This window comes from Athene noctua, chromosome 1 (assembly GCF_965140245.1).
Source record: "Athene noctua chromosome 1, bAthNoc1.hap1.1, whole genome shotgun sequence".
NCBI classification, from domain to species: Eukaryota; Metazoa; Chordata; class Aves; order Strigiformes; family Strigidae; genus Athene; species Athene noctua.
Window position 1 is genome coordinate 199,755,435 of NC_134037.1, and position 13,190 is coordinate 199,768,624.

The following is a 13,190-nucleotide window of genomic DNA, read 5'->3' on the forward strand; positions in this document are numbered from 1 at the left end:
CAATGCTATAGGCTTGGGGAAGAGTGGCTGGAAAGCTGCCCAGTGGAAAAGTACCTGGGGGTGTTGATTGACAGCCGGCTGAACAGGAGCCAGCAGTGTGCCCAGGTGGCCAAGAAGGCCAATGGCATCCTGGCTTGTGTCAGCAATAGCGTGGCCAGCAGGGACAGGGAAGGGATCTTACCCCTGTATTCGGCACTGGTGAGGCCGCCCCTCGATTCCTGTGTTCAGTTTTGGGCCCCTCACTACAAAAAGGACATTGAATGACTCGAGCGTGTCCAGAGAAGGGCAACGAAGCTGGTGCAGGGTCTGGAGCACAGGTCGTACGTGGAGCAGCTGAAGGAACTGGGGGTGTTTAGTCTGGAGAAGAGGAGGCTGAGGGGAGACCTTATTGCTCTCTACAACTGCTTGAGAGGAGGTTGTAGCAAGGTGGCTGTCGGTCTCTTCACCTAAGTAACAAGTGATGAGAAGAAACAGCCTGAAGTTGTGGCAGGGGAGGTTTAGATTGGGTATTAGGAAAAATTGCTTCACGGAAAGGGTTGTCAGGCATTGGAACAGGCTGTCAAGGGAAGTGGTTGAGTCACCATCCTGGAGGTATTTAAAAGATTTGTGGGCATGGCACTTAGGGACGTGGTTTGGTGGTGCATTTGGCAGTGTTAGTTTTATGGTTGGATTCAATGATCTGAAGGGTCCTTCTAAACCTAAATGATTCTATGATACACTAACTGCATTGTCGCAAATTACAACTGATCACAAAGGGGAAAGGTTTTATCAGATAACAAACCTTGAGTCATCTCAGTGAGGTCTAGGGATTGTATCAGACTAAACCAATTTATTTCCTAACCTAAAGGATAGATAAGGACCATAGTGTGACTCTGTGAAGAAAAGAAAGATGCTTTGACAGAAATCTAAGACATAGGCAAGGAACAGGAAAGCATCTTAGGCTTCTGCTCCCCGTTCATAATTTTGAAATGTCTTGGTGCTCTGAAAAGCCTAGAGGACATGCTTTTTTATTCCATAATAACAGCAAGGTAAAGATGGTCGGTAAGATGGCCAGAAGATCCTTCTCAAGATTCGGTGGGCAGGGCAGGGCAGGGCCGGGCCACTTTGCTGAACCTGTATTTTCAAATACTTGTCTTCAAGTCCAAGGTAGTCATCATACTCCCTCTCTGCCACCAGGAAAGAGCACATTGCTCTCTTCCCCTCCCAGGACAGGTAAAACAGTCCTGTATCTTAAATTCCTGGCAGAAATCTTGCTTGGTGCAGGAGATAGCAATGAGAGAGTGCAGTGGATGGAGCATGCATTGCACCATCCCCATGTTTCTTCAGCTCAATCTCAGAATGAAGACTGCTTGTGGGAACTGGTAAAACCTGTCCTGTAGCAGTGGATGTTTCTCAGTTCCTCTGAAATTCTGCCTGCCATAGAGTAAAGCCTGAGATTAAACACATGAGTGGTCACAGCCAAATTCCTTGCTTAATTTTGCCTCACAATAAACCTGATCCTGTGTTACCTCCACAGTGCATTGTGCTGAAAGAGCCCTTGCGATGCTGAATGTAGAAAGGTGATGGTAAGTCACGCGTGCTATGGGTAAGTGCTAAAAAAAACATACAAATCCCATACACATGGCTGGGTCAAATGCTGCATGAACACTGTCAACTGTGACTGTCCACTTTTGTTCTACAGGACAAAAGGTTAATAGACTGTATTTCCTGGAGCCTGAAAAGCAGCTCCAAAATATACAAAAAGCTAACACCAGTCAATTATAAAAGCATACAAAAGTACAAATATTAACAATTTCAGTGAAACTGTGAGTAGTTCCTGACAAAGCAGAAGCTAACACAGTCCCCTGCTGGAAAAACACTGTAAAAACATGCTATTTCTGTATCACTCATCTATGTTTACAGCAAATGCAGAGCTGTCATAGGCTGCTTGACAGGCAAAAGATGTCTAACAAAACCTAAGCAATACACCAGCTAAGAAAACATACAAACAAAACCCCAAAAATTGGGGGAATATCATCATGCCTACCTATAACATCAGATTGGACATTAGAAAAGAGATTCTTCACGAGGAAGGTGGTCGGTCACTGGAGCAGGCTCCCCAGGGCAGTGGTCACGGCCCCAAGCCTGTCAGAGTTCAAGGAGCATATGGACAATGCTGTTAGTCATAGGGTTTAGTTTTAGGTAGTCCTGTGAGGAGCAGGGAGTTGGGACTTGATGATTCTTATGGGACCTTTCCAACTTGAGATATTCTATGATATCCTGGGTATCACATACCACACTCCACATTTCTGGGACTGGTGCACAGCAGTAGGTAAAAGCTTTCTCACTGTATCAGTCTCTATTGTCTTTTACATGTCAGCCTAAAACCATCCTCATGATCAGACTCACTGCTTATGTGGAGTTGAGTCTGAAGGACATGGTGAGACATGCACAGGGCCTTAACTACCCAGGCTTGTTAGCAGTGCCATGTTAATTGGAAAGCCAGCCAATATCCCTGCAGGTGTACACAGCCAGGCAAATGGGAGACCAGACAGATTCATGGCTGCTCAAAACTGTTCTTGGGGTAAAAGCACAGAAGTAAGCTCTGCCATGCATAAAGAAGAGCCTGTGCATGTTCAACTGAGGAAGGGAACAACATCAGTGAGGACTTTCAGGAACTAATGGGAGCACCTGAGCAAATTTTGGACTACAATGATCTGCACTGGGTAAGTAGTGACACAGTTAAACTTCACAGTAACTAGCTCATTCCCTTCTAACACTACAAGAATTAGATTTGGGCCTGAGTGTTGGCTTAAGGACAGCCACTCAGGAGGTTAATTTAGTTCCAAATCCAGGCTCATATCCCCTTCCATGATGATATTTGATTCATATGAATTAAAGAGAAAACTCAAGTGCAGAGCACACAAGGTGAAATACAGCAAGCCTACACCCCTTTTCCAGATTATGAAGCACACCTTGCAGAGAAAATTCATCTCAACATTTCTCCAAAGTGCAAACTCCACACTTCTGGGACCCTTCAGCATCAGCACAGTGGGACTTGTGGCACACATACAGATAGACACACATGTCACCCACACCTCTCCTGACTATTTAGGCCTCTCGCTCCCTTAATCAACAGTTGTTACATGCTCCTTCCTTTCCCATCTCCTGCCCTATCATAGCAAACGAAGGTGTCCACTACAAGTGGCTAACAGCAGGTTATGCACCTAAATTTCTGAGCCTACTGGGTGTAGCAGCTCCAAGAGGATGTAAATTAGATACATCTTGGACAAGCAGCAGCAGTTCAGGACACAGCAGCTGACTTCCTCAGCCAAAATGGTGGTGCCTCAAGGAAAGCATATTTGAGTGCCACAGTGAGGAAAAGGTGTGAGAAACAGCCCAGTGAACACTCAGGTCAGAAAAGGAGGGGGAGGAGGTGCTCCAGCTGAAGGACTGCAGGCCATGGAGATGGCCCCCACCAGAGCAGGAAAGAGGAAGTGTCACAGACAGACCACAACTCCCATGCCCCTGTGCAAGACAGGAATGAAGTTCAGTCTGGAAAGGAGGAGTGGGGTAAAGGCGGCTTATTTTTTTTCTTTGTTGCTCACCATCCAACTCTTCAAATGGCAAGAAATTAGTGTATTTTATCTCAACCCACAAGCTTTTCCTTCTTATTCCCTCTGCCATCTCCTGCTGAGGAAGAGCAGTAAGAGCAGCTGAGTGGGGGTCTGGCAGCCAGCCATGGTCAACCCACCACAATAACACACACCCAAAAAGAAAATTCCCAAAACACTTAAGGTGACAAGTAAACAACAGTTTCAAATCATGGGAAAAAACTGTCTTTACAGTGATGAACCAAGAGAAAAGTTGGAAAATAGGAGATCTCTTCTGACAAGTTATAAAATGCTACACAAAGTCCTCTCTTTTTTTTTAAGTACACCCCCTTGCTAAACTAAGTTGAATAGACGTATTATTTCACACACCTAAGCTCAGTTATTCCAATGCCTTGTCCAAAGCCTGAAACCATCTTTCCAAATAAAGGACTCCCTACACTTTCCTTTACCCATCCCATCATCCTGCATAAAACAATACTGATGATGCTCCTACTATAAAAATCATCCCCCTCCCCTATTTCAGGTAGCACCAAACAAATTATATCCCTATGATACACACCACAAATTTCAGGTCTATTCAGATAAATCGTGCATGTAGACATGTATTTTAGTTTATTTATGCAGCATTTTGATGTACTATTGTTTCTTCCTTTCTACCCTTTCATTATCTTCTACCTTTGATCTCCATATCTTACATTACACTAGCAGGTCAGCCTGCCAAAGAAAGTAAAAATTCCTCAGTGCAAGACAGTTAAGATCATCCTTTTCACCCTTCTAAACAACCCTTGCTTTGTTTTGTTTTCCAGACATCAATCCACTATTATAAAAGACTATGAAAACCCCTTTCAAGATAGTATATCAACCATTAAATAACAGGTTATTTATATGAAAGGTTAAAAAATTACAGCAATTTTCCTTCTTAATCTCATAGCCCACATATTAGATGAAATGTAACACTTCATAGGGTAGGGGAAAAAATCATGGTTTAATTACAACAATGTAGCATAAACACTTTAGTAGTCGATACCAAGATATTATTGTGACATATAAACTAAACTTGAGTTCTCCACAGATACCGTAAACAGACACTCTAAATTCCCTAATGGTTGGCATTAAGAAGGTTTGTACAAAGGCAGTCAGTTGTTCAGTCTTTAAGATGTCATGACATGGTGAGACAAACACGCATACATCAGTAAGTACAGAGAAATGTTATGCTACATTTTGGACAGTTCAGAACTGAAAGTGCTTCACATCTATAGGATAAGAAATGGCTTCATCTCCTCATCCCTAAATGATGAGAGCAAAGAAATAACCCTTTAATAGGTTAAATAAACAGTGCCCCATTTATCCATGCTTATATAAAGTTTCCAACAATTCAGAAGGTCCATCGTGAAATTTACAATCTATATACAGTATAACAAATTGTCAAAGAAAAAAGTTCAGATAACTCCTTGGTTCCCAAAAGCCTGAAGCTCACTCTCTGCACTAGAGACAAAAGCTACCTACAATACTAGGTGGTTTTTTTTTTCCTTTCGTGTTATTTTTTTTTTCTTTTTTTTTTTTTTTTAAAAATTAATCATCCCAATCCATCTGGAATAAAATCAGTCCCTAAATCCTGGTCATGTTTAACAACTGCTTAGTCCCAGTGTTTAAGGCATGTTCATTAGATGTCAGTATGGGGGTACTGTCAGAAATTATTATAATCACAGGTACTAAGAGTCAGCAAATTTACATAGCAACGCCACTCCTTACATTATAATGTAAAAGAAATTGTTATGATGGAAGTTGTTCCTGAGTTAAAAGTTGCTAAATACTGCTAAGATTAATGTTTTCCTTTTATACTTCTTCCTCTGGAATATCCTTTCACATATGCTCAACTGAAAATTAAAATTCACTTTGAAAATAGCTTGAATGTCAGAAAGTAAAAATGTTAGCAAAATTCTAATTACATCGGCATTCCCAAATCTAAATTTAGCCAAGATGCTATGAATTTGCAGGGTTTAGTATCACTTAGCTTTTAGCAAGAGCATTTTCTAAATACGAAGCTAAATATAAATGTCAGTACACATTTTTGTGCAACTGCAAACAACAGGAAAAGATTTTGGTATCAAGAATTATCATAAATTTAAAGTTCCGTGAATATAGCTAACTCTGACACATTGTATTCTTACGCAGTCTCTTCGTTTAAAGGAAGACATTTTTAAATTGTAGAAACACAAATTAAAATACCTGGAAATGTATTCAGCTTCTTAAATCAGACAACTAATTGTCTATTCAGATTCTTAAGTATCCATTCCCAGAGAATTGTTTCTCAAGTATGTAATCATTGACATTTTCCTATTTAAAAAAGCTGTTCTTGGCTGAAAAAAGTGGATAGCTTTAAAAATAGATTTTACATTAGATTCAAAATGTGCATGATAATTCTTACCACCCTAATCATCCTGGCTCCAACTTATTAAAGTTCATATAAACATTTGTTCAAGTCTGACCATTAAATTTGTCAGGAGTTAAAGGGCACTAGAATGACAGGATGACAAAAGGTGCGACTCAGGTCTGTTCTATACCTGCACTTCTGACAGCCAACTGAAGAAAATCCCCCTCAGAAAAACTGCACTGTCTGGAGTTTAATCCAAAGTTTGAAACACAATGAGCTTTAATGGCATTAGTATTTTAAGTGCTCCAACTGAAGCTCACCATTTGCAGTGATGTAGCATCTCCTACTTTAAATACAAGAAAAGACTGCAGTAATTACACCTATTACACTAGGGAATAAATGTTCATTTATGTATTTTCAAATCTGTCAGCAGTGCAAATTCTGAACTACAGTATGATTGGAAAAAAAATACTCTTATTTCCAGATTTGTTTCCATTTAAATCCTAGCAGGACAAAAGCCAGCAGCATGCTGAGATAATAGGGTGGGAAAGGAATGACTGCTTCCACAGTCTGGGAATTCCAAACAGAGTCTTACATAGTGGTATAGAAACAAAGCTCTGAATGAAGTTTGGCCTAGCCCATGTGTCTTATGCACAAAGGTTAGCTAAAATTTAATTGTTATGACCATAAAATATAAATAGCAACAATTTATTCACAAAATTCTGGATTAGAATGATTTTTTTGTGTGTTAACAAACTGTATGATCTATTAAATTATCAGCCAGCTGTATGTTTAAGCACAACAATAGAAAATGTAGTACATAAACACCTAAAAATCACAGTCATAAAAAGGAGGCAAGTACATCAGTCTTTTGGTGCCTAAAGTACAACAGATTAGTCTGCCAAACAAGTGTACATGAACATGAATCATGGGTGTTAGTTTTGTTAAAAATTGTTTCTACTGTCAATAAGCAATTTTCTGTATTTTAATACTGTTCTTAAAGAATTGTAAACTGTTTAAAAATGTACGCACAGACATAAATAACAGTGAAAGATTTAAATACAGTGGTCAATAGGAAAAACAGGCTTTTAAATCTGCATGTGTGATGAGGGGGTAATTTGGAAAAAATCCACAATTACCCACAAAGAACTCTAACCTTTCTTAGGTAAGACAGTACTGCCATCATTTCTAACACTTGTGACCATTATAATAACAAGAGAAAAAAATAACATATCAGCCCTGATACATCAATCACATATGCATTCAAAATTACAGATATTTACAAGAAAAATATATATTTAATTAAAAAGCCACTGAAAAACATGGACTTTTAGTCAGGTGCTGCAAAATGAGGTAATTTAGATGCAAACAAATTAGTTTAGTAGAGTTCAGGATCCATGGTCTCCACACTTAAAGTACAGATTGCTTCAGTAAATGGCTTGACTGTTTCTATATGTTCAGAGCAAGAAATCACTAGATCCAGTTAAATCCTGTTTTGTAGTGCTCTTGATGCAACACTGACTAATGTCAGAAGGCTTCCCAGCTCAGTTTTACAACTGGTCTTTCAATAGAAAGAAAAAGGGGAAAAAAAAAAAAAAAGAAAAAAAAAAAAAAGGAAAAAATTAGTTATAAGTTGGTTTCATCCCAAGATGGATCATTCATGTTCTTTAGAACTTTTCTAACAAGCTTCTCCAAGTCCTTGCGAGCTCTTTGTTCTTCTTCTAATGATTTCTTCATCTTTTTGTTATCCTGTTTAATAGAAACAGAAATATCATTGGTTTATTGTTTGCTTTTGTTTTGTTTTTTTCTAACAGACCTTTTCTGACCACACATACATTGTTAATTACAAATTCTGAAGGCTCTTCTCAGTGAGCCTACTAGTAGTAGCTGTTCAAGAGCAAAGCCTTCCATTAAAATTTCACGTTACACATAGTTACTTCACACAATGCAACAAAAACCATCAAATGGAAACAGCTATTTCCTATTTATACTTAGGGGTCCCTTTATAATTTATACTTAGGGGGTCCCTTTATAATGCAAGTGCTAGTAACAGATGGCCAATAATCTTGAATTCTTCTCAAATCTGATCAATGAAGAGTAGAATGTATTTGTCGTTAATGAAGAAGGGAAATGGACCGATAAGAAGAATAAATATCCCCTCTAAGAGCCTCCTGTGACTATAACTAGTTCCTTAAACTTAATGCAAATTAACTGGCTTCATTAGGAAAGTAAATAGTTGAAAAGATTATCTTGAAAACCATTATGTTCTCTGCAAAGTGTTTTGTGACAAAATTTTAAACCAGACAGATGGCTACCAACAGTCTAAGAGGAATCTGAATTTCAAGGAACACCATCACTCTGCATGTGTATTAATGAGTGAGTCAGTTCTCAATATTTAGTACCATCAGGTAACATTGAAATACTGTGAATAACAGGACTGTAAGGATGTTACTGACCAAACCACAGTAACGCTTACATTGTTACACAGAGGCCAAGGTGATGTTGGCAACAGCAGGGAAGCAACCAGAAGACAAGAAAACATCATAATAAGGCCCCAAGACAGCAAAGTCTACAGGTCTTTAACTAACACAGGTCCACAATCCAGGAGTCCCACTGGACTCCCATCAGCTATCATTCATAGACATTTCTAGAAACAGGGCAGGATCAACAGCTGCCGTCTCATTAACTCCATTCCCTCCTCAAGTCTGCTGAGAAACTCAGGAATTTCATTCTTTTCTTGTAGGTAGAGACTGAATTTCTTTTCATTTATTTATTTATTGCTAATTCAGGACTGCACTGTTAAAGTGTAGTGCCTGTGAAGCACCAGCTACGAATAACCTATGGAAGTTGCTATGGGAGGAGTCCCACCTCGCTTGGTAACTCTCACCAACAGGCAGTCTGGTGCCTACACTCCCACTATGTACTCCCAGAGAGCCTCTGTCCATAAAGCCCTTGGTCACTCAGGATCTTCCCAGCTCAGAGGTTATTTTTACCACTTCTTCAGCTGGCAACGTCACAGCAGCAGACCAGTAAATGCTTCTAAGCATCCTGATACACAAGAAAATTACCTCAAGCTTTAATAGGTCTTGGCTTTGGAAGATGCAAGATTCTGAAAAAATGATCTATTCGAAAAGGCCAGAAAAGGGAGGTGTTGCTTGAAGTTCAGGAGGTGACATTTTATTTAGGGTCACAGAGATCTGTAGGGCCTCAGTGAGGCCGCATGTTCATCCCTTGTACAAAAGCAGTCAGGCCACAGGAATTTTAGAGGGTTATTACTGCTGCTTGTACTACGTGCTGTCAAACTTGCATCAAACCTTGGATACACATGCTTTGTATGTTGAAAACAGCAAAATTTAAGTATTTCAGACATCAGCTGTCCTATTTCAAAGAACATGTATGACATCCTTAGAAATACTGGGCATGCTTACAGATGGGCAAAGAATTCGGATTCATGTTTACAGACAAAACCCTGAATTAATTAAAATATAAATCCATTTTACATTAACACAGGAGATTTTATCCAACTTCTGAGTCAGAACTGTTAGGGTCAGTTAGCAAATTCATACATTAGAGAGTGAGGATAATTTAATGTGTTTTCACCTACACTTTAAGCAATGTCTACATGCAGCAGCATTAACATGGTTTATAGAGGCTGTGTCCTAACAAGAAAAAGATACTTTTAAACACTCTGGATACTTAAAACATCACCTTCAGCTTTCATAGCAGCAACTCAGCTGAGATCTCGCACAATTCCCCAATGTGACAAAGCAGCACCCTAAGCTAACCTGAAGACCTCATTAAAAAAAGGACATGTGATAGACACTGAAAAGGACACTCGTCTCTGGAAATGAGAGGTTTTAAACATTGATTTTTAAGAGATGTTCAGGTTACTGAAAGACTGTTATTAAAGGCCTAAATAGATACAGACATTTATACTACTAAAATTATGCATTCTAGAGCAAATACTATTTCACAGTCTCTATAAGCTTATTTTGCTGGTGATGCAGCAGAACTGAATTTGCCTAATGCTTTCAACATTTCACAAGTAGTAACATCCAAAAATAAATTAAATATAGCTTAGTAAGACTCCTCAGAGAGAGGATACTTAACACTATTCTGAAAGGTTGGTGCTCCAAAGACTGATGACAACCACAAAAAAGCATGCTTTTTGTCAAATCGGTATGTCTTTTAAAAGCAAATCTAGTCCAAAATTCAAGTCCAATCCTGTCAAAGTGAATCAACTTGCAAGCCATATTTATTTTTATAAGCCCTCCATCTTTCATTCTTCATGTCATTATAAATGCAGCAAGTTACCAACCTGTCTTAACTCCTGTACTTCATCCTTTAATGCATATACTGTGTCAACAAGGCTTCTAAAATGAAAAAAGACGAACTGTTACAACCGTTTTCAAAAATACATGTCTAAATCTATTACACTAGACAAAACTGTTGGATGAAATGCATTAAAAAAACCCAAAATGACAGCTAACGGTTCATTTCAAACGTGTTAAAAAACCTATCTTTTATACTGATTCATATTCAGTAAGGCAAGGACCCATTACCTGCTCCTGCGACAGGATACACCTCTCAGGCACATATGGACCTATACTGGTTTCTGTACTACAGCTTTCTGTAACAGAACTGTATTTCATTTCCAGCATACACCTTACAGAAAAAATAAACGATGCTATACACTAATTAGAAATTTGACGCCAATTTAATACTGAAATCCTACAGTACTCGGAAAAATCGCACACAAGTGAAACATATCACTTTCCTTGGCACCAAAGGAATAAATTGCATAGCATTTACAAAGAAACTCAACAACAGGCATGTAAATGAAGGCCAACTAAAGTACCAGCAGCATACTCCAAACAGCTCTGCTCCCTACTACAAATATATCATACACACACTACTATAATGGGAGATAGGAGGAAGAAGAAGAGTACAAAGTTTACTGGTTTAATCCATCATTCATTAAATGTTCTCTTACTTCTCTTCTATAACAGTCTGACCATTACTTTTAGTTTCTTCTACAATAATTTTTTCTTCTTCAGGAAGCAGGACTTGAGGAGCTGACTCTTTACGGGAACCTGTTGTAAAAATAAATTACAAAATGAGCAATTCATAAATATTGCTAGGGCGTTTTAAAGATTATGATTTCATTCACTGCATGATACACTTGCATGACCAAGGTATATAATTTTCCATTTCCCCCTTCCCTCCACACACACAAGTTACTGATGCATTTTTTACACTTGAAACCACAGCCTTACAACAACAAAAAAATTGTCTGACGTTCCTATACTGTGGCTGACATAAGTCCTGTGTCAACAATGGGGATGCTACACTGTTCAAACAGCGCACTGCTCAACTATCAGTAAAAGCTATACAAATTCACCATAGCTGACTCTGAAAGAGACAGATGTGTTTAAGTAACAGTGATTTAAGCCTCAAGGACAGATTCTGATCTCGCATTGATATAAATCCAAGAAATAGTTCCACTCTAAATCAGTTAATCAGTAAGGAGCAGAATAGTGGTATCAAATGATACAGTGATGGAAGAAAAAAATGTTAAAACCCCTTTCCCCTGAAACACTATAAACACACAATTCTGTGTGCACACACATATTTATACACATACTCTTACAGATAGCCTTTTAGTCCTACAATAAATTCCTGTGAAATCAAATACATACTTTGTGTTTAATAAATTTTTTAAAAAGTACTTAATTGCTTGACAATAAAACCTCAAAACATTCCAACATCTTCCAAACATTTTCCACAATCGTTATAATTTGTAACATCAAGATAATACATATAGATTCTAAAGTAGTAGCTCTGAATCAAAAAATTTATAGCTCAGAGATGTGCATCCATTCATACATAAAGTATGTATACTAGAAACGTTAATTAGGCTGCAACAAATTACAAGCATTTTTTTTAAAGAAAGTCTGTAAATAAACTGCTGTCTAAGCATTTGTTCAGAATTCAAGTACAGCAGATAAGGCATTAAAGTTTTTGCATATTTAAACCAAGATACCAGTTTTTACAAACAAGGTACCCTTGCCTATCAATTCACTGTAATGAACTTTCATTAATCAGAATGTCTTAAGCCTACTACAGTTTGAACTGATAACTAGATTCTACAGCGTGCATGCCTCTCAGGAGAAATTATTTAGCTCTTGCTGAACAGCTGCTTTGTGAAAAGAGTGCTTTTCTTTTAAAGTTCATGATAAAATACATAATCTAAACATGCACAAAAAAATTGAAGAACTCAAGCTCATTGAAAAATACTAACTTCCCTGACAGCTGCAGTCTTGAGTTCTGAACAATAAGCTTGTAGGAACTATAGTTTAGCAGTACACGTTAAGCTAGTTAAACTATTTTAGCAAGCAATGACAAATGTCCTTTAATAAAGAAAAGTTTTCTTAAGCTGACAGTAAAGGTCTAACATATCGCTGTGTGATGGTCAAAATTTTATGGAACAATGGTAACTGCAGATTTGAGAACAGAATCTCGTCCTTAGAAGCTGTAAGTTTTTCATCTTACAGAGCAAAGTAGTCTTTTAAGGGTTAATACCCTTCCACTTATTTTCCAGGGAAGGAGCAACCTATAAAACAAGCACATCCAAACTCTGTATGGAGCTTAAGGACATTTCCCTGTTTGCGCTGTCAATCTCTAATTGTGAAAAGCCATCTTGTGTTTAATTCAGTTAATTGGCTGCCATTCTGCTTATTAGCCTGGGAGCATAGAACACTGAGCTAAATGTTAATTTAGAAATTAATCAGCAATAGCTGCTAACAGATCACTACATTTTGGGTCTCTGTACCAACGTGGAGCACCTCAGCCCAGCACACACTGAGGGAGACACTGACCAGAGAGAACTGCCACACGTTTCTCACCCATGACTCCCTTCAAGCAAATGGAGCAGTGCATTGCATTTCTCTCTGCACAGAGCTGCATCCAACTGTCTGCCTGGTCAAAGTAACATGGGTCCTTGCAAAGCAGAAACAGCATGGAGTAGACAGCTTTAAAAAAAAAAAAAACGTCCCAGCTGTACAGTTATATACACACATGCATGTGAAACAGATGTCTACACCGGCGTATCTTGACGTATGTACAGCATAGCACAGTAAACACTTAATACTAGAGACACAGAACTCAGTTTCATTAAAAACAAAATGTTCACCAACATTATACAGACAAGGAAACCACACGGT

At 38.5% G+C, this 13,190-nt stretch overlaps 1 protein-coding gene across 6 annotated transcripts in view; it reads right to left on the reverse strand.

Moving 5' to 3' along the window:
- Window positions 1-4,559: 4,559 nt before the first annotated feature.
- Window positions 4,560-13,190, reverse strand: part of ARHGEF7 (Rho guanine nucleotide exchange factor 7) — a 127,321-nt gene continuing 118,690 nt past the window's right edge. For all 6 annotated transcript variants that reach the window (XM_074910193.1, XM_074910176.1, XM_074910184.1 and 3 more), the window contains 3 exons: window positions 10,961-11,060; window positions 10,286-10,340; window positions 4,560-7,716 (listed from right to left, as the gene is read on the reverse strand). In XM_074910193.1, the coding sequence (XP_074766294.1) occupies window positions 7,594-7,716; window positions 10,286-10,340; window positions 10,961-11,060 (278 nt within the window). In that variant the 3' untranslated portion in view covers window positions 4,560-7,593. The remainder of the gene's footprint in view (window positions 7,717-10,285; window positions 10,341-10,960; window positions 11,061-13,190) is intronic.